Source organism: Paramisgurnus dabryanus, chromosome 1, assembly GCF_030506205.2.
Source record: "Paramisgurnus dabryanus chromosome 1, PD_genome_1.1, whole genome shotgun sequence".
NCBI classification, from domain to species: Eukaryota; Metazoa; Chordata; class Actinopteri; order Cypriniformes; family Cobitidae; genus Paramisgurnus; species Paramisgurnus dabryanus.
This window is the reverse complement of record NC_133337.1, coordinates 43102162-43129493: the sequence shown is the minus strand read 5'-3', so window position 1 is coordinate 43129493 and position 27332 is coordinate 43102162. Positions and strand designations below refer to the sequence as shown.

General features: G+C 40.8%; 1 protein-coding gene and 1 long non-coding RNA gene across 2 annotated transcripts; one reads left to right on the top strand and one right to left on the bottom strand.

The window, feature by feature from the left end:
* Positions 1 to 5986: 5986 nt before the first annotated feature.
* Positions 5987 to 12481, bottom strand: LOC135764996 (uncharacterized). The gene has a single exon (XM_065275671.2). The coding sequence runs from the start codon at positions 12286 to 12288 to the stop codon at positions 6505 to 6507; it is 5784 nt and encodes a 1927-aa protein (XP_065131743.2). The 5' UTR covers positions 12289 to 12481; the 3' UTR covers positions 5987 to 6504.
* A 1817-nt stretch (positions 12482 to 14298) lies between these two features.
* Positions 14299 to 16996, top strand: LOC141282987 (uncharacterized). Its single transcript, XR_012337927.1, has 3 exons — positions 14299 to 14705; positions 14751 to 16783; positions 16829 to 16996. It is a non-coding gene; the product is annotated as an uncharacterized lncRNA (long non-coding RNA).
* The last annotated feature ends 10336 nt before the right edge of the window (positions 16997 to 27332 follow it).

Sequence of the window (27332 nt, the reverse complement as noted above, 5' to 3'; positions counted from 1 at the left end):
CAAGAAATAACTCGTGACGTAAGCAGGTTCAAGCTCACCACGCCCTCGTTACGATCTCACCACACACTTGGTACGAGGCTAGTTCGTCCCCTCTATCTCCGTTGGGATCTGCCCACTTTTCTTGCATTTTTCAAATATTGCCAGTGGGTGGAGTCAGGCTCTGACCAGGGGTTTAGTTACTCTTTAAGAATGCAAACCTTCACACATCACCTGACCCTTGTGTGTTTGTTTATTCATTATTTTGCCTGATTAGATGTGTTTTACCATGAAAGATTTTTCCCAAATATGCAAAAATGTATGCAGATTATATTATTCTCTGTTCAGGAATTATTTCCCCCAATCTGTTTATTAAATAAATGTTTTTAAAAGGCCTCTTATATACAAGTCTGAAAAACACTTATTGCTACTCATCTTAATTGCGCTCCTTTCTGTCAAAATTACCCAGGACTCAAAAGGAGCCATTTAAAACTATTAAAGCACAATCAAGTGGTCTTTGGTTCCACTCACACTGAGGGTCAAAACGCTTTGATTACAGGTTGTCCAGGAAAGGAACGGGTCCATTCAGACGACCCTTTCAATAAAGTGTGTCATGAAGGTCTACAGCCAAAGAATTCAAAAAAGACTCAGCAGGTTGCCTCGAGCGCAGACAGTCGAACGACCTTTGTTCAAGCATTCTCTACCTATGCTGTAATTGCAATCGATTCATTTACTTTTCTCTCGTTTTAGTACCGCAAAGCAATGGGCTTCCTGCACACTCTCTTCCACATTCAGCCGGTGCACGTAGCTGTGGGGTCACGATGTGAGTCAAATTATCCAAAAACTTTGTCCTACATGGACAACCAAGAAAGAGAAGGGCTTAAGAAGTATGTCATCACCTCATTGTGCACATTGCCCGTTTCCAAACATATGGCATCTTAGAAAACCAACCAAAAATAATCATTGCCTCTGGCAAACTGTGAAGCGCAGTCGGTGCCTCAGGAGCAATACTGGAAAAAGACAGTAATGTGTCAATTATGCTTTTGTTCTTCTTCACAAGTTTTCACCTGTTTTAAGGTATCAGCATATGTGTTACCTGGAGATCAAACCAGTGCTAATGCAATGCCCTAAAATGAGTTGGACTAAATGAATGCATGAGATGCATATACAATTTAGGATATTAACCTATGTATGTTTTCTTTTGTTAATACTTTAAATAGGCTTTAAGAACCTATATTTTTTGAACCTATAAAATAGCTTACAGACAATCCCCTGATCTATTTTCAGCTGTAGAAAACAGAAAATTGTTGTTTTGCCTAAGAAAACTGAAGTCTATTTTAACCACATCCTTGCTCACCGCTTACATCACCGTTCTGCACAGAAAGAAGGGAGAAACCCATGGGAATGAGAAATTTCAGGGGACCATGACTGAAGCCATGACCAGACGACCCAGATGGAAAACCTATTTGATGGTTGAGCTCAAAAGACCATCTGCTATTTTAAACCCACTCTGATGTTTTGATATGTGGGGGAAACTTTAAATAAGCATAATTCTAAACACAATGGTCATATCAATATCACAATGTTTATGCAGGCAAGCTCATACAGCACTTGCAGCACCAGAACTCAAAAATCACACTTAGCTCTTTCCCCGCCATTGACGAGATATCTCTTCAATCAAGAGAAAACGCTTCCCTGCCAATGACGAGTTTTTCCGTCTTTCCGCAATACCGCTATTATCCACTAGGTTGCCTTCCGCAACTTTTTAAAACCGGAAGTATTGCCCTATGGCAAGCGGCTGCATGTCCGTGTCTGTTTTAAAGATCGCTCTGAATGGGATCTGTATGAAAAGTCCGTCACAAAAATGGAATTATCTCTGCTTTTTGCTCAAAATGTGGTGTTTTTGCAGAAACCTACCCATATTCAAAAGCTGATTACAAAAGAACCACTGAAGGTAGGATGAAACGGCTTTTTTGTTTGAAAGCAGAGGGTCTGTTCTTTCATTTGGTATATTGTATGTTTATATATTTGAAGAAGAACTTTTTCTGGAAGACATTAAACTTTTGTGAAAATCATGAAAAACGCTGGCGCTGGCTGGCAACTTTTTTTTTAAACGCTGGCAGTGAAAGAGTTAGGAGGATTTTGCAAATCTTTGGCAACCTATGGTCAATATTGGAAACACAGGGGGTATCTTTACATATAATGATGCAAAACACGACTTCAATGTGCACATTTTGTAGGAAAATGTAATCGTTGTTCACGAAAAGTCTTTTGTTCAACCACTTATCTTGAAGTTACCATCTTGGTCAAAATTTCCCCCTTCACTTAAAATGTATTGCAAGACTCTTTGCAAAGCCGTGTGATCATGACAGTCACCATTAGGGCCAAGCCATCTAAAATAAAACTTTTCATGTTGTTTCAAATCTATTCTGGACTTTTTAAGCTGCTTTTTTTATTATTTAGTCATCCAATTTGATAATGAAAGAAAATAATCCTTGCACAATTATATTTTTGTCAACAAAATTTTAGACATTTAAGCTAAAACCTTCAAATTAAAATTTCACTGTAAACTTTTGAATGCTACTGAAATGTGTTTGTCTTGAAAATGTCGGCATGCAAAATTATTTAGTAGACTTTAGATTTTGGTTTCCAGAATGCTTTGCATGAAGCTGTTATTTTAGTTTTATTCTGTAAAGACTTGTTATTGATCATTTAACTTTGAACAAACTGTTGCCAGTACATAAAAATACATTTAAGTAGTGCTGGGCATAGATTAATCTAGATACACAGTATCTCATACAAAATAAAATCATTTTTTTGCATAATTTATGAGTTTGTGCTGCGTGTAAATATTATTTATATTTAAACACACACACACATACATATATATAATTTTTTTATTTATATAAATATAGAACATAAAAAAATATATACACATGTAAATGTTTCTTAAATACATACATGAATGTGTGTGCATTTAAATATATACATAATATTTATACACAGCACAAATTCATATATTATTAAAAAAAACTTTCATTTTGTATGAGATTATTCTAGATTAATCTATGCCCAGCACTAATTTATATCTACAGTAATTAACAGGCAAACAGCTGCCAGTAATACTGTAATTTATACAGACATTTTTTTACAGTGTTGGTATCTTAAAGGAATATTCCCTTTTCTTAAAAGAAAAATCCAGATAATTTACTCACCACCATGTCATCCAAAATGTTGATGTCTTTCTTTGTTCAGTCGAGAAGAAATTATGTTTTTTGAGGAAAACATTCCAGGATTTTTCTCATTTTAATGGACTTTAATAGAGCCCAACATTTAATACTTAACTCAACACTTAACAGTTTTTTTCAACGGAGTTTCAGAGGACTATAAACAATCCCAAACGAGGCATAAGGGTCTTATCTAGCGAAACGATTGTCATTTAAAAAAATAAAAATTATCCACTTTTTAACCACAACTTTTCGTCTAGATCCGGTCGTGATGCGCCAACGTGAACCCACGCAATACATCATGACGTCAAGAGGTCACAGAGGACGAACGCGAAACTCCGCCCCAGTGTTTACAAGTGTTGAGAACGAGGACCGTTCCTACGTTGTTGTATGTCAACTGATACCAATTAATGTCTTTGTGTCAGTTTATTGTTTAAAATGGTCCGCAAATGTGCATTTTATATATGTAACACGTGACCTCCCTACATCACTACGCATTTACGTTAGGTAGTGCTGGACCGGATTTAGACGAGAAGTTGTGCTTTAAAAGTGTATATTTGTTATTTTTATTGTCAAAAATGACAATCGTTTCGCTAGATAATGCCGTTATGCCTCGTTTGGGATTGTTTATAGTCCTTTGAAACTCCGCTGAAAAAAACTGTTAAGTGTTGAGTTAAGTATTAAATGTTGGGCTCTATTAAAGTCCATTAAAATGATAAAAATCCTGCAATGTTTTCCTCAAAAAACATAATTTCTTCTCGACTGAACAAAGAAAGACATCAACATTTTGGATGCCATGGTGGTGAGTAAATTATCTGGATTTTTCTTTTAAGAAAATGGAATATTCCTTTAAAAGTACATACTGGTAACTCAAATGTACATTTCTGTGCCAAAATGGTACATATTAGGACCTTTTGAAAAGGTAGGCTACTGTCCTAGTGACAACTTTTGTACCTTTTTTCTAAGAGTGTACTTTAAATGCAAAACAATCTTATAAACTGGAAAATAAATATCCAAAAGTAAATATATAAAAGTCTAAATAATATCCAATACACAATACAAACATTGTCAGTGCTGCTGTTTGTTTATATATTTAGACCTTTGAATGTCATAAAAATACTGTTGAAGCAGCTATTTTCTATACGCTCCAAAAGTGCAAAACCTTATATTTTCCAGGACTGCAGGGAGATATTTGATAACCATCTCATTGTACGAATCAGTAAGAACCTCTTTTGCCATTTTCACTACATGCTGTTCAGATAATATAAAGGGCAAGATGGCCTGTGCGATTTCCAAAACAGAAAATTGACCTGACTTACAAATGCAACGCTCTCAGTGCAGCCTTAACAAGCAGCAAACGTTTGCATATTGTGAGGAATAAAAAATTAATGGAGAGGGATTTTAAGCATTCAAAGCAATTTTCATGCAATTCAAATGTTATTTTGAGATATCAGATATAGGGTCAACAGTTTAGCACAGCCTCACTATGTTCAAAAGACAATTAAAAATAAAATAAAACAAAAGCAGGGATAGGAGATAAAAGAAAGAGTAATTATACTGTAGCTATGAAATAAACAATGCATGAGAGGACTGAATAAGTCAGGCCTCCATACTAAACCTTATACGGTTTCGGTTTTGGCCAAATCATTTAAAAGTTAGAAAAAATATATTTATATACTGTACAAGAAACGTGAATATAGTATAATGTATAAATGAATTTAGGTTTGATTTTACCACTTATTACAAAGCATAAGTAATACTGTATACAATTTATAAAATGAAGAGTGTGGTTCCAAAACGCAATAAATCTATTTTGACTAATTTCGTCAAAATTGTGTTTTCTATACCAAGAAAGTGACAAGATAAAAACCACAATTTTCTGTTTCAAACTTTTACATAGCATCTTTAAATTATAGTAACATAAAATCCATAATTTGATTTTCAAAGATGTATTATTATTTTTTGTCAAAATGCTATAAATCTATTGAATCAATATATAAATGTGCATTCATCTTTGCCATGTTATATTCATTTAGTTGACTAAAAGTATACACTGATAAAACAATAAACAATAATAACATTAATCAAAACACTTACTTTGTCATATTAATTACACTGTCATTGCTGCTGTCATTCATGGGACGTCGTCGCTGATTCTTTTTGACAGCGATCAGCTGTAAAATGTTTTGGTCCTGCTCGATTTTCATTGACTTTGAGTAAAATAATGGAAAGTTTTTCATAAGATCCCCTGGGGTCAGTGTGTTAGCATGACAGAAGCTTGGTGCTTTCATGAGAACAAGCAACAGCCAGCATTTTCCTTTGCACGAGTGTCTCTCGCGTAAATTATTTTATTTTGATGGCTACATTTCTTCCCTGCCACAGAAAACCACCACAGGTTTATCAATGCCATCAAAATGTATATTTTGCCTTTGTTTGTTTATTGATCATGCAGTAAAAAGTAGATGAGGAAAACTAGGAATATGTGTGTATTCAAAGTGACGCCATTATTGTTTACAATGCTTGGAATGGTGCGTTGTGATTGGTTAAGCGGATTTATTGCATTCTGCAGAGAAAAAGGACTTGTGTTCTGTCCTCACTAGACGTGTAGCTTCTATATCCAGCTAGACAGACAGTGAACAGGCGAGATATTGATTCATAGCTTTTAATCTTTCAGATGCTTTTATAAATCTTTCTCGTGTAACTTTGACATTGTAAAACTGTAAACAGACATAGAAAATAGAGAAATTAGAATTGTATTAAATTTACATTTTCAAAGTGCATAACTTACTAAGCAGTATTTACTGCCTAAAAACATTCAAAGGAAACATTAAATAAACAAATTAAGCATTAAACGTTACATTGTCATGTACCCCTGTAAATATATCCTTAGTTTTAGGTAATGTGTATAATCACAAAATCCAAATTATTATAATTATCATAGCAAAAGACCGCTAGCATACGGTGCTACTTAATGCTCACTATTTACACTTTCCGTTTTGTTTTAGCAACATTTGCATCTCTAGATTAATCAATATACTGACAAACATCTTTAACATACTGAACTTTATGTTTATATGAGAAATTATAGCGACTTACAGCCTTATGCGGGTCACAAGTTCCCTGAACGAGCCGCTCTTCAGCCATAACACTTTACAATGAGCTCACCTCAACACGTGCAACACGGCTCTACCATACACAATACTCGCCACAAGAGGGCGCTAAAGGTCAACATAAAACCAAATCAAACTGAAACCATTACACTCCCCGCCTGGTGTAAATGCTTTTATACCATTACTTAATTCTAATCAGTCTTTGTATCACTACTGCGGGGAAACAAGAGAATAAGTTGAGTCACTGGGCGCAAGTAGACACGAGTATTCCCTTGCTTCACAACTTTAACTTCCACTTTTCTGATTCTCTTATCTTCGCTTGGGATGCTTTTAGTAATGAGCCCAATGGGCCATTCATTACGTTTAACTTGATCATCTTTTAACAAGACTACATCCCCTACTTGAATGTTATCTTTGTCATGAGTCCATTTCCTTCTTTGCTGAAGCACTGACAGATACTCTTGTCTCCAACGCTTCCAAAATGTATCTGCAAGACCTTGAACATGTTGCCATTGCTTTTTATACATGTCCTTCATGTCAAATGTTCCTTCAGGAGCAGGAGCAACTCCTGCCTTTGGAGTTAGAAGCATTGACGGTGTCAAAATGGTTGGTGAGTCTGAATCAGTACTTATGGGAACCAATGGACGAGCATTAATGATTGCCATGACTTCGGCCATTAGCGTTGCGAGGACTTCATGGGTAAGACGAGTTGGACCTGACTGCAGTAACATTGCGTCTAGAATGCGGCGGGCGATGCCAATCATTCTTTCCCATGATCCTCCCATGTGTGATGAGTAAGGTGTGTTGAATGTCCATGTACAGCCTTCATTGCTGAGGTAGTTTTGGATCTCAGGGTGATCTGTATTGATCTTTAGCTCCTTACAGGCTCCAATGAAGTTAGTGCCTCTGTCTGATCTGAGAACTTTGGAAGGGCCTCTAACTGCAAAAAACCTTCTCAGCGCGTTAATGAAACACGAGGTGGACATGGTTTCGATTACTTCTATGTGAACTGCACGAGTCCCTAAGCAACTAAATAAAACTGCCCAGCGTTTGCTTTCTGCGGCCCCACCCCTTGTCTTGCGAGTGACTACGCTCCAGGGCCCAAAAACATCTAAGCCTACCCTAGTGAACGGGGGCTCCATGGTGAGTCGATCTTCTGGGAGGTTGGCCATTTTTTGTTCGACAGGCTTTCCTCTAAGCCTACGACAAGTGACACACTGATAGATTACACTTGAGACTAGTTTCCTGCCTCCAATTACCCAAACACCAGCAGATCTCAACGCTCCCTCAGTGAGGTGACGACCTTGGTGAGCAACGCTTTGATGGTAATGTCTCACAAGCAGAGTTGACACATGATGTTTTTTAGGGAGTATCAGAGGGTGCTTTTCATCATATGGGAGGTTAGCTAGAGACGTCCGACCCCCCACCCTTAACAGTCCCTCTGGGTCTATGAAAGGGTTTAGAGTCCATAAGGGGCTTGTTTTAGGGAGTCGTTCCCCTTTCTGCAGTTTCTTTAAGTCCTCTTTGAATGAATATTGTTGGACGCTTGAGATGACTGTAAGTTTAGCTTGAGTTTGAGGATTTGTAGTGTTTTGATCTGGGGCTTTGGACTTGTTTCTAGCCAGAGTAACGAGTTTTGCCATACCTCGTATGAGATGTTTCCATGTTGAGAATCGTTCGAACCGGTGTGATCCGAGTGGTTCGATGATGGCTTTAGTTGCATAGATATTCACCTCTGGTCGAATCTCTGAATCATGCTCTGGTTTTATTAGCTCAAACACATCCGTATCTGCTGTTGTTGAACACTGTGGCAGTTCCTCCGTCAAGAATGGCGGTCCGGTGAACCAGTAGGTTTGTGGCAGAAGGAGAGCTGCTATCGGACGAGTAGCAATGTCTGCTGAGTTGTTTTCTGATGAGACATGATGCCATTGCGTTGGTACTGAAGATTTTCTGATTCTACAGACTCTGTTCGATACATAGACGTAAAACCTTCTTGAAGTGTTGTAGATGTAACCTAGTACAATCTTGCTGTCGGTGTAATACTTTACATCATGAAGCTTTAGGTCAATTTCTTGACATATAAGCTCTGCTATTTCTACAGCAAGGACCGCGGCGCATAGCTCCAGTCGTGGAATGGTGTGAGCTGGTTTTGGTGCCAGTTTGGCTTTTCCCATGACAAATCCGGTGAGATGCTGTCCCTGCTCGTTGACAACTCGCAAGTAGGCAACAGCTGCAATTGCTGTAGATGAGGCGTCACTGAAGACACACAGCTCTCTGTGATGTGTTGAGGAAAGAGACAATGTTAAGTATGGTCTGGGAATGTGTAGGTTCTCTAACTCAATAAGCGAGTCTCTCCATACAGACCATAGTCTTTCTTTGTCTGGCGATAGGGGGTCATCCCAGTCACATGGTTCAGAGGTTAGTTCTCTTATGAGTGCTTTTCCCTGTACAGTTATAGGCGCAACAAAGCCTAAGGGGTCGTACAAACTATTAACAGTGGATAGCACGCCTCTTTTGGTGAATGGTTTTTGTTCTTTAGAGACTTGAAATGTGAAAGTATCTGATTCAAGACTCCAGCTGATGCCTAAGCTTCTTTGCACAGGTAATGGGTCGTTGTCTAAGTCAAGGCTTTTGATTTCTTTTGCCAAGTCACTTGCTGGGAACGCCTCCATGACCTTGCTGCTGTTTGAGGCAATTTTGTGTAAACGCAGATTCGACTCAGCTAACATTTTCTGTGTTTTTTGCAGTAGAGTGATTGCTTCAAGTTCAGTTGGGAGTGAGGTTAGACCGTCGTCCACGTAAAAGTTTCTGGTGACAAAATGCTCTGCATCCTTGCCATATTTCTTCACACCGGCTTCAGCTGCTTTGCGGAGCCCGTAGATTGCAACAGAGGGAGACGGACGATTTCCAAAAACATGGACTTTCATGCGATACTCGATGATCTCTTTTGTGACATCGTTGTCTTTAAACCAGAGAAATCGCAAGAAATTGCGATGGTCTTCCCTTACTGTGAAACAGTAGAACATTTGTTCCACATCTGCTGTTATTGCGATGGGCTCTCTGCGAAATCTGATCAGAACCCCAAGCAGAGCGTTGTTGAGATCTGGACCGCTTAATAGGATGTCATTGAGTGCTACGCCCTCATGTTTGGCGCTTGAGTCAAAAACCACACGTATTTGATTAGGTTTCTGTGGATGATACACCCCAAACATGGGGAGATACCAACACTCTTCATTCAGCTGTAAGGTGGGTGCGACTTCTGCTTGTTTGTTGTCTATGACTTTTTGCATGAACTGTACAAAGTGCTCTCTCATCTCAGGTTTTTTGACAAGACTTCGTTTTAGTGTGTCCAGTCTTTTTAATGCCTGATCTCGATTATTTGGTAGACTTTGTCTGGGTGTAACAAAGGGAAGGGGTGCAACCCAGCTGTTGGTCTCATCCTGATACATTTCGTTCTGCATTATTGTTAGAAATTGCATATCCTGTTGTGAAGGTGCTAACCTTTCATCATCCTCCCTCTTGATGAAGATGTTGTCTCCGAGATTGTCTGTTTGCATTGCCTGGTAAGTATCTGTGCAGATTTGAGTGTCTTTTAATTGCCTTACAGATTTCTCTTTTATTTGCAGGACATTGGTACATGGACTGAGGTACGATGGACGTCCGTTGAGCAATGTGTTTGTTTTGTACGTTGCAACAGACCTTGGTTTGTGTACACCATTCAAACAGACATCTCCCACGATAACCCAGCCAAGGTCCAGACGCTGGGCGAATGGTGCATTATGGGGACCATTGCACTGTTCTCTCACTTTGTGCAAACTCAGTATGTCTCTCCCCAAGAGCAACAGGATTTGTGCATTTGAATCTATAGCATGTATCTTGTGCGAAAGCGCCTTTAAGTGTGGGTGATATTGGGCGACTTCAGGCGAAGGTATTTCCGATCTATCCTCAGGGATCATGTCACACTCTAGCATCGGAGGCAGTGGCAACTTTATGTGACCGTCTGTGGATTCGATAATAAAGTCTTTAGCCTTTCTCCCTCTGACTTCCTTGATACCTGAACATGTTTTTAAGGTATACACCTCAGTGTCTCCTTTAACACTAAATATGTCAAAAAAGTCAGAGCGGGCAAGAGACTGATTACTTTGTTCGTCCATAACGGCATACAGGTTTATTGCCTTGTCCCTTTGACCTGATGGATACACTTTCGCTAGGCATATTTTAGCACAAGACCTTGAGCCACGCTGTTCAACACATACCTCTGTGCACATTGCTGTAGCTGAGACTGATGGTGTAATAAGCTCAGGCTCCCCGCCATGCTGTTTCACCTCTCTTGACGGTGTGATGCTGTTAGGAGGGGGTGGACCTGGGTGTAACACCGTATTGTGTCTTTCACTACCACATTCTTTGCAGGTGACTTTGATCTGACAGTTTTTGGCTTGGTGTTTGGTTGATGCGCAACACTTGAAGCATATGTTTTTATCCTTCAGATATGTTTTTCTCTCTTCTAGGGACTTGCTGCGAAAACTGCGACATCTCCTAAGAGGATGCGGTTTTTTATGCAGAGGACATTGTTTGTCTGGATCTTCACTGATGTCTGTGGTTCCATTACCCTCTGTTATTTCTGTCTTTTTTACTGTAATCATAGGGCGAGAACTGTTTTTAACAGGCCTGTCAAACTTGGACTGCGCTGCTGACAGAAAGGAGAAACTAGGATCATTTCTTATGCGTGCTTGCTCCCGTACAAAGTTAGAAAAGGTAGAAAATGGTGGAAATGTGGCGTTGTAATCTACCTTGTATTTTGATGCATGCGAGATCCATCTTTCTTGTATAGAATAAGGGAGCTTTTCAACTATAGGGTTAACACCACGAGCTGTATCCAGAAAGGCTAACCCAGGTGAATAACCCTCTGCTTTAGCTAGTTGTAGTTCAAGCAGGAGATCTCCCAGCTCTCTTAGCTTACTTGAGTCTCTAGCTGCAATCTTAGGGAAGTTTTCAACCTTTTGAAACAGTGTATGTTCTATTACCTCAGGTGCTCCGTAGGTTTCTTCCAAGCGTTGCCAGATCATTTTAAGGGCTTCACTGACATCATTGATTTGAGCCGCACTGATTCTTTTAGCTTGTTGGTTTGACTTTGGTCCGAGCCATTTTACAAGTAGATCTATTTCTTCTTTAGGGGACAGGGACAAGTCTTTAATGACATTCATAAATGAGGATTTCCAGCTACGATAATTTTGTGGATCGTCATCAAATGTTTGCAAAGTGGCTGACACCAGTTCACGTTTCATTAGATATTTGGCCATGTCATTTACCGTAGAGGTCGGTTGAGGATTTGGGGGCCTTAAGCTGAATGACTGGTGTTGATGATTGAGAACTGGATGTGATATGTTAGGATGTGGTGTTGACATGTATATGGACGGTCGTTTTTGTCTGTGTGGCGGACTTTCTTGCTTGATTACAGGAGTAATGTAGGGGGATGATAATGGTTCTGCTCCTGTGTTATCATGATGGTAGAAGGGGTTCGTGATTGAGATTTGAGGTTGTGATAGCACTTGGTTGCTTTGCAAGAATACTTGACTATCAATGAAATTTTGAACCTTTTCCGTGGGATCCACGGGGTTGTCGCACAGATGTTCTTTGCTGCATGACTGTTGTTCTTCAAACTGTGCGGCTGCTTCTAGTATCTGTGCTTCTGCTGCAGCAGCAGCTGCTTCTTTCTTTATCTTTAAAATATGTAGCTGAGCCTGCATTTCAGCTTGTTGTTTCATTACTTCAGCTTCCTCCTGTGCATAGACCACCTGCGCTTGTGCAGCCTCAGCTTTGGCACGTGCTCTAAGAGCTGCTACGCTTGCAGATGACCTAGTAGACCGCGATGAAGAAGCAGAGCACCGGGATCTCGTTTCCAGTACCTCTTCTTGTGCTTTTAGCACGTGGCTCCCTGGCGATCGTTGGGGTTGCGTGTTCAATGGCTGCGACATGATGATTTGATGACTGAAGTTAACTGCTTCTGAAGGGTGTTGTATGCTGATAATAAGGCTTTTTACTGTTCTGTCCTCACTAGACGTGTAGCTTCTATATCCAGCTAGACAGACAGTGAACAGGCGAGATATTGATTCATAGCTTTTAATCTTTCAGATGCTTTTATAAATCTTTCTCGTGTAACTTTGACATTGTAAAACTGTAAACAGACATAGAAAATAGAGAAATTAGAATTGTATTAAATTTACATTTTCAAAGTGCATAACTTACTAAGCAGTATTTACTGCCTAAAAACATTCAAAGGAAACATTAAATAAACAAATTAAGCATTAAACGTTACATTGTCATGTACCCCTGTAAATATATCCTTAGTTTTAGGTAATGTGTATAATCACAAAATCCAAATTATTATAATTATCATAGCAAAAGACCGCTAGCATACGGTGCTACTTAATGCTCACTATTTACACTTTCCGTTTTGTTTTAGCAACATTTGCATCTCTAGATTAATCAATATACTGACAAACATCTTTAACATACTGAACTTTATGTTTATATGAGAAATTATAGCGACTTACAGCCTTATGCGGGTCACAAGTTCCCTGAACGAGCCGCTCTTCAGCCATAACACTTTACAATGAGCTCACCTCAACACGTGCAACACGGCTCTACCATACACAATACTCGCCACAAGAGGGCGCTAAAGGTCAACATAAAACCAAATCAAACTGAAACCATTACAACTTGCGTTTATCGGGTTTTGGGAAAAAAGGGAGGAAGATGACAGAATAACACGGCGGATATCATGTCACAAGGTGACGATCTTTTGGGCGGAACCAAAAGTCGGGAAACTTTGGTTCCGCCCGGATGTTTCCGCCCAGACCGAAGAACGGAAACACCGGACATCCGGCAGATTCGCGGAGGCTGTAATCAGCCGATTGGGCACAGCTGTGCCTAGTTGAAGAGATCGCTGGGCAATTGGATGACTGAAGTACAGAGAGGAGTATATAAAGCACAGTTAGATCACAGTTCGGGAGCTCGGGCACGAGAGGGGGATTGACACGGGGAGAGCTCCTCTGCTTAGGGCAGGAGAGGTAACTACGTACCTTTTGAAGAGCCCGCAGGCTCCGTTGATCCGGGCTGCGCTTGAAGCGCGCAGAAAGAAGACAGGAGCTGCCTGGGGTGAAAGAAAGGCGATACGTGAGTGGAGAAAAGGAGCACCCCGAAGAGAGCATTGTGCTGTCAAGCCTGTGCTTAGTGTGTGCTGGGAAACGGAGCTGTGCTCATTTTTGGACGTGGTGGCTGTCTGTGTTTCTCTCTCTCTCTCTCGTTTCAGTCTTTATTGTGGACCTGCTGGAGTAAACAGGAAAGTCCTGTGGGTAAGAAGGAACTTTGTTCTAGCCAATACTGAAGGAGTAAAGCAGGAAGAGATATTGACCGTCTGGTACAACGTAAATAAAGGCTATCCGCCGTGAGTATACCCTTCTTGTGTGGAGTAACTGGCAAAAATTAACTTGTGTAGCCATTGGAAACCTCCAGGAGAAGGAGGGCGGCCCTACCCCTACAAGAGTGTGGTGGGCGAGCCGTTAGAAGTACACATTCAAACAGCCGCCGCAACGAGACTTATTGTGGTCGTATTTCCCATCGCCTTATCGTAGCCCAAGCGCAGTGGAGGACACCGGGCGCTTCCCTTGTTGTGGTGCACTTATAGTGTGGTGAGTGAGACTGTGTAATAAATCTTTTCACGTTGGAGTGGTGCTGTGTATTTGCTGTGGGTTGCTGTGTGTCTTGTAGACGAAGCCCCGCATCATCCGTTTTCTTCCACTGGGCAGAGGACGGAGAGGCCAACGACCTCAGAAATCACTGTTACTATAAGTAGTGTGCTGTTGGAGTGCGAAGGGACGCAGACTAAGAGCTGTCCGTGACCGTGAGTAAACCATTGGAAAACATTTCGTGGTGTGAACTTACCTGTGCCTGTTTCGTCGCAGAGTCAGAGGCGAAAGGGTCCGCCGCCCCGGGGTCTCTACGAAAAGGGCGCCCCCGTCTAGGAATCGATCGGCCTATGGGCATTGGAGATAGGGCAGCGCTCGACCCGGTGAGGTGGTGTGGGACCTTCGCCCCTCTGTTGACCTACGGAGGAGAACCATACCTACCCAGAAAGCTGTAAACAGCAGAGCCGGTGAGAAATACTCGAAGTCTCAGTAACAGTGTCTTTGTGTTCTAGCGGCCACCTGTGGAGAGAGAGCAGAACGAGAGTGAATCATTGAAGAGCAAACTGTGAATGTGATACCTGCCCAGAAAGCTGTAAACAGCAGAGCCGCGGCCACCTGTGGAGAGAGAGCAGAACGAGAGTGAACCATTGAAGAGCAAACTGTGAACGTGATACCTACCCAGAAAGCTGTAAACAGCAGAGCCGGTGAGCAATACTCGAAGTCTCAGTAACAGTGTCTTTGTGTCCTAGTGGCCTCCTGTGGAGAGAATGGAAAACGAGAAGGAACATGAGGAGAATGGACTGTGTGAAGATACAGTGGTGGTGGAGGAGAGCCTAGAGTGGCCATTGTTTTAAGTCCCCCGTTTCCCCTTCCCTATTTAATATTTTTAAGTAATTTAATAAAGGATATTTTAATTTTATGCTTACCTTGTGTGTCTGGTCATTGGGGTGGCTTTGGGAATCTCCTCGAGGTGGAGAAAGGGGCGTGACCTTATTTACATCTGGGTCCACCCCTACCTGTGACAGATTTGGCGTAGTCGGCAGTCCACCTCGGGTTGAGACCAAGGTCCCCCAATGGCCTACCACGTTTTTTTTAAAGAAAAGCTCCCATCAACACCCTATCAGTCCCTAAACAACGCGTTCTCGGGACGAGAACGGATTGGCGGGGGAGGATGTCACAAGGTGACGATCTTTTGGGCGGAACCAAAAGTCGGGAAACTTTGGTTCCGCCCGGATGTTTCCGCCCAGACCGAAGAACGGAAACACCGGACATCCGGCAGATTCGCGGAGGCTGTAATCAGCCGATTGGGCACAGCTGTGCCTAGTTGAAGAGATCGCTGGGCAATTGGATGACTGAAGTACAGAGAGGAGTATATAAAGCACAGTTAGATCACAGTTCGGGAGCTCGGGCACGAGAGGGGGATTGACACGGGGAGAGCTCCTCTGCTTAGGGCAGGAGAGGTAACTACGTACCTTTTGAAGAGCCCGCAGGCTCTGTTGATCCGGGCTGCGCTTGAAGCGCGCGGAAAGAAGACAGGAGCTGCCTGGGGTGAAAGAAAGGCGATACGTGAGTGGAGAAAAGGAGCACCCCGAAGAGAGCATTGTGCTGTCAAGCCTGTGCTTAGTGTGTGCTGGGAAACGGAGCTGTGCTCATTTTTGGACGTGGTGGCTGTCTGTGTTTCTCTCTCTCTCTCTCGTTTCAGTCTTTATTGTGGACCTGCTGGAGTAAACAGGAAAGTCCTGTGGGTAAGAAGGAACTTTGTTCTAGCCAATACTGAAGGAGTAAAGCAGGAAGAGATATTGACCGTCTGGTACAACGTAAATAAAGGCTATCCGCCGTGAGTATACCCTTCTTGTGTGGAGTAACTGGCAAAAATTAACTTGTGTAGCCATTGGAAACCTCCAGGAGAAGGAGGGCGGCCCTACCCCTACAAGAGTGTGGTGGGCGAGCCGTTAGAAGTACACATTCAAACAGCCGCCGCAACGAGACTTATTGTGGTCGTATTTCCCATCGCCTTATCGTAGCCCAAGCGCAGTGGAGGACACCGGGCGCTTCCCTTGTTGTGGTGCACTTATAGTGTGGTGAGTGAGACTGTGTAATAAATCTTTTCACGTTGGAGTGGTGCTGTGTATTTGCTGTGGGTTGCTGTGTGTCTTGTAGACGAAGCCCCGCATCATCCATTTTCTTCCACTGGGCAGAGGACGGAGAGGCCAACGACCTCAGAAATCACTGTTACTATAAGTAGTGTGCTGTTGGAGTGCGAAGGGACGCAGACTAAGAGCTGTCCGTGACCGTGAGTAAACCATTGGAAAACATTTCGTGGTGTGAACTTACCTGTGCCTGTTTCGTCGCAGAGTCAGAGGCGAAAGGGTCCGCCGCCCCGGGGTCTCTACGAAAAGGGCGCCCCCGTCTAGGAATCGATCGGCCTATGGGCATTGGAGATAGGGCAGCGCTCGACCCGGTGAGGTGGTGTGGGACCTTCGCCCCTCTGTTGACCTACGAAGGAGAACCATACCTACCCAGAAAGCTGTAAACAGCAGAGCCGGTGAGAAATACTCGAAGTCTCAGTAACAGTGTCTTTGTGTTCTAGCGGCCACCTGTGGAGAGAGAGCAGAACGAGAGTGAATCATTGAAGAGCAAACTGTGAATGTGATACCTGCCCAGAAAGCTGTAAACAGCAGAGCCGCGGCCACCTGTGGAGAGAGAGCAGAACGAGAGTGAACCATTGAAGAGCAAACTGTGAACGTGATACCTACCCAGAAAGCTGTAAACAGCAGAGCCGGTGAGCAATACTCGAAGTCTCAGTAACAGTGTCTTTGTGTCCTAGTGGCCTCCTGTGGAGAGAATGGAAAACGAGAAGGAACATGAGGAGAATGGACTGTGTGAAGATACAGTGGTGGTGGAGGAGAGCCTAGAGTGGCCATTGTTTTAAGTCCCCCGTTTCCCCTTCCCTATTTAATATTTTTAAGTAATTTAATAAAGGATATTTTAATTTTATGCTTACCTTGTGTGTCTGGTCATTGGGGTGGCTTTGGGAATCTCCTCGAGGTGGAGAAAGGGGCGTGACCTTATTTACATCTGGGTCCACCCCTACCTGTGACAATCAGATTTTGCGTACAATTTTTTTTTTACCAAACTCTTCAAATATTTTCAAGTGATATAATTGCTCCAGACCGCACTTCTAAACACTTCTGCTCCCTTGTATTAAATGTAGTATTATGAGGTCTTTTTCATTATAACATCATCTATGGAACTGTAACTTTTGACATATCTAAGTTACAATTGTATACAAATGTTACAATTGAATAGCTCAGATGAAAAACTCTCTAAGTGTGTCTGACATGTTTTCTTGTGGCCAGGATTCAGCATGTTTGAAGCGAAAGTATTTGATGAATGTATAATAAGTGCCGAGAGGATTTGGTTAATATCATTAGTTTTGACAGAGATGGCATTTAGAGGCTTTTGCATCTGATCTCCTTAATTGTCCCCAGTCTCCCCTACTAACACAAGAATTTTTTTTATTTTTGCATAAAACTGATTGTGGGCAACACGCTAAAAGGTCCCAAGTAAATTGATGTCTGGAGAAGAGTACAAAACTCTCTAATTGTCATTTAAACAGACCAAAATAACCTTTCATGCACACAAATTAACAAAATAAATCAGAATGGAGCTCTTATCCTCCCGAAAACTAAACAAGCTAAATGTTTTCCAGTCCCACAGGCAAAAACAGATTAGGATCCTACAGGGCCATGTGTCACCAGCTTCATTGGCCGCAACAATCTTCCAACAATATTAAACCTAAAGTTGCATTTGTACTGTATAAATCCACATACAGAAGTTACTGTAATAAGAAAGAAAATCTCATGTGTGTTAAACAAAGATGTCAAATGTGCCCTGAATACATTAGAAAACACAGAAAGTGCTCAAGAGGGTGCAAAAACACAACATTTCTAATGTCTTTGTTTATTTCACAAAACTGTTCTTTATTTTAGATCTGTAGCGGCTTGTAATTGTTTTTCTCTCGCTTGTGGAGTCTATAATCTGTCCTTGAATGAAGTGAGACACACAACCAGGTCAGAATTTGCTCATCGAAAAACTGGCCGTGTAACTCTACAGCTCAGGTTGTGGTTTGACCCACAGGTCTCCACCATAACACTTCCTGAATTGGAAAACTTTCTTCCAGAGGACTTTTAGTTCATCATTACCGCCCTGTAGAAACGTATCAAGTAAACGGTGGAAAAAGAGGACAGCCATTACTATCGATTTTCAACCGTATGCCAGAGCGAGCTTTACACACTCTACCGTTTTAATGCTGTTTTCAGACAGCAACAGATTTTAGTCGGAGATCTTTTCTTAGGCCATTTTCACATTGGGATTGTTTGCTGTGGCCCGAGTGGAGTGTTCGTGCATCATCGGTTTCACATTCATTCAATCAAACCACAATTCACCATTGTAATCTTACATCATCGCCAACGTGGATGTAAATCACAACACGACTCAGCATATTTAAATTTTTTATATTGTTTGTGTATTCATGCACAGGAGAGAAAGCAACCTGCGCATATGTGTTTTGGAATAAGGAATTCATGGGGCTATTTATACCTGGTATAAAGATGCGTTTTGGTCAATCAGATCACAAGTGTACAAGAGAGACACATTCACGTCTACACCCGATATCTTAATCTGTCTCTTTTGTCTACTTTTGACCACTTTTATCTTATTTTTCTGAGGAGGGGGTTTGTGGGCGAGTCCCTCTGCTGTCGTTTAAACAAGAGCGAGAGTAATGATGGGTTTAAAATGATGCAATCTAATATTTGGTCGAAGTCTGCTGCATGTGCTATTAGTAAACATGCTGCACAGAGTTTTGTACATGTATATGAAAGAGCTTTTTATGATATTTCAGAGCAATTGATTAAATAAGCTCGCACAACTTTCACACGCTCGCAAAATGAAACTAATAAAAGAGGCGGTGAGCAGCCGCTTCAGTTTTATCAATGAAAGCCTAAAGGTCGATGAAATGAAAGGTCATGTCCAAAGGATAAACATCGTGATCATTACATTGCATTAGATAAATAGGTGGAGAGTAGGCTGTCTTTTTTGTGACATATTCGACCACTATGCCCAAAAGCAAACCGTTCAAAAACGTATATACCTCTGAATATGGTCGAAAGTGGACGAGCTTAAATGGACTAGGGATGCACCGAATCCAGATTTTTTGGGTTCGGCCGAATACCGAATCCACTGTTTAAGATTCGGCCGAAACCGAATACCGAATCCTACTCGCATCCTTATTCCATTACAGGGCTCGCAAAATTTCAAAATCATTGGTAGCCCTTCGGGCATGAACTCTTCAGTTTTTGGTAGCCTGAAATGTTGCCAATACAAAGCCAAAAGGGCCTCTAATCACAATGTTTAATCTGCTATTCTTGTTGTTGTTTTGATGCTGTTGGTTTTTTAACAAACAAAAAAACTGGATTTCCATGTAAACCAACTGTTCCTGCTCATCCCCACACCAGATATACCCACCATTTAAAAGTGGTTCAGTGGGTCACAAAACTCACAGTTTGGATCATCCAGTTAGAGATTGGATCATTTTTTCGATCAGAAAAACAGGGGCTACTGTCGCTTTAAGAGCGATTCTGCACAGAGTCACTTTCTTCACTGCCCGTACAATCTTCACTTTAAAGCTTGCTGCAAGAGATTTAATTTTCTTACGTGAGGATAGTAAAGACTGATAGGACGAAGTTGGAGGATTTTCACAAAAATCCATGACAAATCAGTACGGATAGCTTCCTGTACTGCGGCGTCGCCCGATTGTGAAGTGAAAGTAAAACTCGAGCACGCGCTCAAACGCAATTTAAATACCCAATGCCTGATTTCATGCACCACAATTACCCATCCAAATCTGTGAGAGGATACATAAGCATTTAAATATATTTTTTTCTCCCTATAAGTCAAGATAGCCCGACGGGCAGGGCGGGGATGCATTTTGATAGCCCGACTGCAAAGCACAATGAAAGCAATGCGGTGCGATGCGTTAGTTTTTCCAGGTGCGTCCACGAAATGTGAAACGCCCCTAAGGGTCACTGGAAAAAAACAACACTTATCTCCACGTCAGCACCTGATATGTGTAATCAACGGCCGCATGACATCGACCAGCGTAGCGCAAGCTTAGGGTTCGGTTCGGTGGAAAAAAAATCTAAGATTCGGTCGAACCCGAACCCCGTCAAAAAGCCCAGTATTCGGCCGAATCCGAATCCAGGATTCGGTGCATCCCTAAAATGGACATTCCACTTTTTTTGAAAATATGCTCATTTTCCAGCCTCCCGGGAGTTAAATATTTGATTCCTACCGTTTTGGAATCCATTCAGCTGATCACCGGGTCTGGCGGTACCACTTTTAGCATAGCTTAGCACAATCCAGAATTAGAGTATAGTTCTTAGCCATATCTGCCTAGAAAATCACAACTTTTATTTTTCTGTTGGTCTTAGTATACAATGTTACTACAAAAGAGTCAAATTTTAAATATTTAAAATATTGAAACTCTTTGGCTATTTTTTAACGCAATGCTAATGGTCTAATCAGATTCAATTGATTGTGCTAAGCTATGCTAAAAGTGATCATTGATCAGCTGAATGGATTCCAAAACATAAAAATCTAATGTTTAACTCTAGGGGAGCTGGGCTTATTGTGGAATATAAGTGGAACTTTTACACCTGTATGTAGCATCACACATCTTAATACCAGGTGTAAACAGCATCCATCAGTTGTCATGGTAATCGTGCGTTGTGCAAAGGTATGATCGACATTGGCTAAAATGCACACAAATTCCATATGGTTTCACATTTACGCAAACAACCCCACAGTTGTACTGCAACCAACCTCGGACCACCTCCTGTGTTCGGTAGCCCGGTGCACTCCCGGCTTCGCATGACAGCTTTCACAAGTTTTTCATACAAGCCAGTCGATGCTCTGCAAATCGAACTCGGACGCAGAAAGCAAAACGCTTTGCCATCTTCACAGGTAGTGACTGTTCACACAGTTTATCTACCTTTGCATTTGACACACATGACTTCCAGGGGTGGTAAACCTTGTTTTTTATTAACCATAAACTTGACAAGAATGAGCGAAAGCTCAATACAGACACATAAAATAAACGTAAGGCTGCAAGCTGCTTTGGAAAAAAGCCTGTAAAATGTTAAAACATCTTAATGATATTGTTTCAGCTCAATTGATTTCATAAACTTGGATGATATGACATCATGTAAGGACACACAAAGACTATTGTTAAAGTGTCTTAAAGTGTGAAAACGGAGGTTGTGCGTACAGTATGAAAAGACGTGAGCAGTAATTAAAGCCCACATACCGATCACGTTCTCCTTTGTGGCTTTCAAAGCCGCAGCTGCAGGTTCCCACTCAGCATGGAAGATTGAATCCAGCGTTCATCTCTGCATGAGACAGAATGCTATGTATGCATAAATGCACATAACTATATATATTACACACATCATTTAGGCAGAGCAAAGGTGTTGAGTTTGATTCACAGGTACATACATTGCAAGTCACTTTCGATAAAACCTGCCAAATGCAAAAATGTAAAACTTAAAAACAAGGATGCAGGAGAAACCCCAATACTTTTAGTGTCTGTTAATGAACAAAGAATACGGAGTCAAGCATCGGCTATGTTTACCTTGCACATCATCCCTTGGTATTCATTAGAGGTCACATTAATATTAGGCTGATGTTGCTTGGCAATGGAGCGACACAATTGTTCTGCTCTTGTATTCAAAAGTTTCGCTCTAATGGCAAAGCTAACGTCACCCACGCCTTGTCTTCTCCTCTACCTCCTCTTCTCCCGTTCATTACAAGCATGTCGAATATCGCGCCCACTTCGAAATCATTACACATGAGAAATCAGTCCCTAAATAATACTTAAAAATTAAGCATTAGTTCAACAGAAACCCCAGCTAAAGTCGACATAATGGCCCCTGACGTGTGATTTTGCCTCTAGTGTGAACATTTATGGAAAAACAATAATGTGCTCGTGGAAGCATGTGATGTGTAGCCTGAGCGCCTGAATAATGGCGAGCCGAACCGAGAGGCTTCGGTAACCGCGGCGAGCTCACCATGTCATTAGAGAGGAAAAGCCCACAGGAACTTGTTAAAGGACGGAGGGAAATAATGGTAAATAAGGTTAATTGGACCGATCTGTCAGAACGAGGGCGATGCGTTCACTGACACGATACCAGTCGTAACACGGCACACTCCTTCGCTGTTCATTAGGGTTATAGAGGGAAGAGAGAAACAGAGGACGAGAGACAGCGAGAGCGAGGGAACAAATTGACACTTATTGCGCCCGGTCTGGGAAACAGACTGACAGAATTAAAGGCGGTAAAGGGAGAAGAAAGGCGACAGGGTGAGATAGAAAGAACGTGTCGGGGAAATTGTGCGAGACAAAGTTTGATGAGCTCTGTTCTGAAATGTTAGATTCCTAACCATCTAGGGCTAACATAGGTGAGATTTATTGTACGCATTCATTTAATTATTTTAAACATACAGATTACACACAAATTATTGCATTTGATCAGCATGTGTGTTTCCTGGAAATAAAACCCATGACCTTTTCGCTCGTAATGCAATGCTTGACTTGCCTTTTCCAAGAAGGACCCTGCCTTTGCATTTGGTAAAAAGAATAAGGTATCCTGGGAGGACATCTTTGTGAAACAGCTTGTGTGTTTGTGACGTCTTAAAAATGTTGCCTCTAAAGGCACCTCGCTGGCGTTTGGCACAGATTGAAAGCGTATAGAGAAGATTGCACAATATATTGTTCTTGAATGATTTTTGGAAAGAAATTGTGTAATAACGAAAAGAGAGGAATATCAGAGTAAAGATGAGCTGGGTAAACAAAAAACGTATTGAGCAAGAGTGAATTGCTTTTACATTAAATATCTGTCGAGAGAGATTGAGATATGATGAGCATTGTGTAGAAAGAGGACAGTGTCTGCTTTGCTGAAGTGTTTGCACACTTTTTTCAAATCATACAAAATCCACTAAGGCTAGGACAATAAATCATGTGATTCTGCTTGCTATTCTTCTCAAGGAATTATGGTGAAATGTCGCTACATCCAAAATCCAGAGGGCGCTCTTGTGCAGAAACTCAATATGAGTTTTTTTCTATTTTCTAACCATTGTCGCTTGAGGTTGGGGTTAGAATCACTTTCTGTTACATTTTTAGACATCCTAACCCAAACCTCAACTCTAACCCGAGAGGCGAGAATAGTTTTTAAAGCGGAAGAAAAACATGTAGAAACCAATACATAAAAATGACACGAAAAAGAAAGTTGTGTCACAAACACGAGAAACTATTTATAGAAAGAGTGTCACAAAAAAATAGTTATCAAAAAAAGACATTTGTGCTCAAGGCACGACTTTCATGCCATGGACACGAATAAATGAATCAAATTTGCGTGACAATAACATGACTTTTCATGAGATCATGTTGAATTGACTTTACTTACGTATTGTGAGGTGTTTCGAAATATCACACAAGGAAATTATCAGGGCATGGCTTGTGCTTTTCATTGTAAATTGATTGGCAATGGAAAAGTAGGCGTTTCATTCAGAAATTAAGGAGGGATTAATGAACGCCCTTCCCAAGCTGACGTCATAAAAATAATAAATGCATAAAATGTTTATAATGAACGCTTCAATATTCCATTAAAATATTAAAATGTTCAGTTTTGAGTTCATGAGGACTTTAACCGTTAGAATCACACCTTTCTGTGTGTATTGTATTGTATTGTTAACCTTTCACAACGTAAGCTATGGTTCTCAAACTGGGGGCGGGTCCCTCTTGGCGGATGCGAGATTGTGCCAGGGGGCCCCAGTTTTATGACATTTTTGCAGGTGTGTGAAGGGTTGCCCCCCACACGGGGATGGGGCTAGGGCTGTACAAAAAAATCGCCTGCCATTATCATGCGTGTTTCATCAGTAAAGCCGGTTCCTTGATTAGTAGTAAATCGGCATCACCTGCTTTCAGATGGTGCGGCATTTACTACACAGAGCCATAGTTCACCGAGAAGCTAGGCAAAATCGATTTTCGATTTTCCTCGATAATGAACGAGATTTTGCCTAGTTTCTCTGTGAAATAAGTCTCTGTGTAGTAAATGCCGCTCCATCTGAAAGCAGGTTATAGTGATTTACTACTAATCAAGGAACCGGATTTACTGATGAAACTTGCATGAGAATTGCAGGCGATTTTTTGCACAGCCCTAGTTGGGACGCACACAAAAAATTGAGAATCATTGAGAGGCTAACTGATGCTTTTCAAAGATTCTTAAAAGATGAAGCGTTAAAAAAATGCATCAGTCTGCAGTAAAGTGCAGATTCGAACAGTACCTGTATCCCGTAGAAAAAGGAATGTGTAAAATGTCCGTAAAAAACAAATGATTGTTAATGGGACAAAACACTGAGTAATAATATGGGGGGAAATAAATTAATAAATAAAATTAATAGTATAAGCCATATAAAAAAAATATGGGACAATAAAGAGAAATGGAAAGGACTTATGAGAAATAGCAAGAGCGAAAAAATGAATGGAGCAGAAGTAAAAGCTCCCGCTGTCTCACTGATAGAGGGGAAAGAAAAGCACATCAGGCTAAGACATCAACAGTGAAGGATATGAAAAAAAAACGGAAAGGAAAGAAGGAAAGGTGGGCTCAGGAGAGGTTAACTGAAAGATTAAGACCTTTTGTTTCAAACCCTAGCAAGCTCCCTTGCTGTTCATGCCTATAGGGCTGTTAACTTCTAAGACAGAATCCTAACTGAAATAGTTCCTCACGCATAAGTGACATTTCAAAGTGCTCCTCATGCAACTCCATTAACATTCATTCATGTGTGTTTTAAGCAAATTGTGCTTCTCACATTAAGCACACAAGAGATTCAAGTAACACTCAAGGTTGCTTCCAACATTTCTGCCCCATTGGAAAGGCTGAATGAAAATCTTAACTGAATTCCTTGCGAAGCATTCTGGGATTGCAATGATCATTAACTTCTCCTCCCGTCCACGCCACAGACCCTGCACGCCACCTGACGTCACATCACGCGAGCTGCTCTGCTCCTCTAACAAAATCACAGCATTAAAACGCTCACAAGGAAGAGGCCTGGTGTTAATGAGAGTGATAAGACGATCACATCCGCTGCCGGCTCATTAGTTAAGAACGAGGGAGAAGAATGAGATGATAAGAGGAGAGAAAGAGGAGGAGGAGCTGGTTAAATATGTATGACATCACTTTTACTCCTAGAACAAGATGCTCCATTAAACCACTTTTCCTGTTTTCCCCAGTCACATCAACAGGAATGAGGAGAAGGTAAAATGTTTAATTGGAAAATGGATATTAATCATATCTTTCATATCTTTGTGATGTCAGAGCAGGCCAAGTGCAGTCTTAGCACTGTAAAATTTGAATGGCAGGACAGTTTGTCTGTTTATTTCAAGCAATGGTTTACCCAAAAGTGGTTGCAAGCTCTGAAATTGACAAAACGCCATAAAAACACCATAAACGTATAATGCATGACTTTTGTGATATATTAAAATACCTTTGAAGCCATTCATTAGCTTTTTGTTTACTCTCAATAGCGATGTAAAACTCATTCTGGATGTTTATGCTATGGACCTGATTGATTCATCATTCATCTGGACTGTTAAGGAGAGGTATGCTTGACTATTTTGCCTGCTAAACAACAAAATAGTCCACGGCAATGACTGAAAGAGGGACGCAAGTCATTTCTAGGGATTTGAATATCATAGGAATGTAAGTTGTGGGATATTTTAACTGAGTCATACAGTAGTACATTTGAAATCACCTTGCAAATATATCCAGAACACCCTAAAAACAACATAAGACCATAAGAGTTCAGCATTAGGATAGCAACATAACATAACACAAATAATGCTGTTGTTTGAACCCATGGTTGGGTTCAATATTGACCAATCTAACTTTTGATTTAACTTTCTAAGACCTGGTGTGTTCAAATAGGTGGACATCACTTTTTTTGCACCATAATACTTAATTCTGTGTAACTGGAACCTGTTGTACACTGCTAAAAAAAATTCTTAGTATTTTGTCTTGTTTTCAGTAAAATATCAAAAAATTCTTAAATTAAGATGATTTTTCTTGATGAGCAAAACGACCCAAGAAAATAAGGCTAGTTTTTAGACCAAAAATATTAAATTTAAGTGATTTTGTGCATAAAAAAATGCCATTGGGGTGAGCAAAAAAAATCTTGAACATTTCCCTCTGATTTTAGGGATAAGTTATGGTTAGGGTTGGGGTGGGTTTAGGTTTTAGCAAAACGTTTTCTCATTGGATATGAACACACAGTCTCATTAATAATTATGAGGTGTCATTGATGCACTAGTACATTACCACATGACACCCTGTGATGAAAACCCAGACGAAAATAACGAAAAAAGTTCTCAAATCCTACTTTTTTTCTTATTGTTAAAAATAATGGATACTAGCATTGTCTTCTATGATGTGTAACACAACCACCTCTGTTAACATCTCAAAAAATGTTGTTTAGTATTTCATGACCCCATGGTTGGGTCAAATATGGACATTTTCTAGGTTAATATAAACCAACCATTAGGTTTGTACCCAACCATGGCTTAAAACAATCCAGCATTTTTTTTCTGAGTAAAGTTCGACCTCCCTGGTTTAATTCAAAGCACACAATGTGCTGAACACCAAAACTCATGAATATATTCAACAACTTGCAAAATTAGCCTTTGGCGAGACCTTACAATAATATCCACTGTATGCATGCAAGTCCGATTTTGAACATTTGATTTTGATAAATCTTTAAATTTTCCTGCATTCTAGCCTTAGACCTCATTACCTTGTTTTGGAGAAAACAGCCTTTCTCCAAAATCTCACCTTTGCCATCCAACTTTTAATTTTTCTCAAATTTTTCTTCGTCTGAAAGTCACAACTGCTCACGGCTCTAACATTTTCCTAACAAGCAACTAATATACACGAGGGCTCATTATGAGAAGCCGAATTAAGCACGGAGGCTATTAGTTTTCAGTGTTACAGTGATGCAGTGAACCTTTCCCAGTACCATTGTTATACATTGAACACTAAATGCCCAGCTTAAAAAGGGCAGTGCCCAAGCATTTGTAAGAGACCTGGGCCTCATTTATGTGCGTAGGATCCTTAATAAAAGTCTATGTAAATGGCAAACGCCAAAACATATTAAGACTTATAAAACAAAGCAATGTTCCCTTTATAAATCACAGATCACCTGCAAGTGTGCAAACATGAATTATC

Excerpts from the sequence above, each read along its gene's own strand:
- LOC135764996 (XM_065275671.2), bottom strand. The coding sequence starts at position 12,288 with ATGTCGCAGCCATTGAACACGCAACCCCAACGATCGCCAGGGAGCCAC.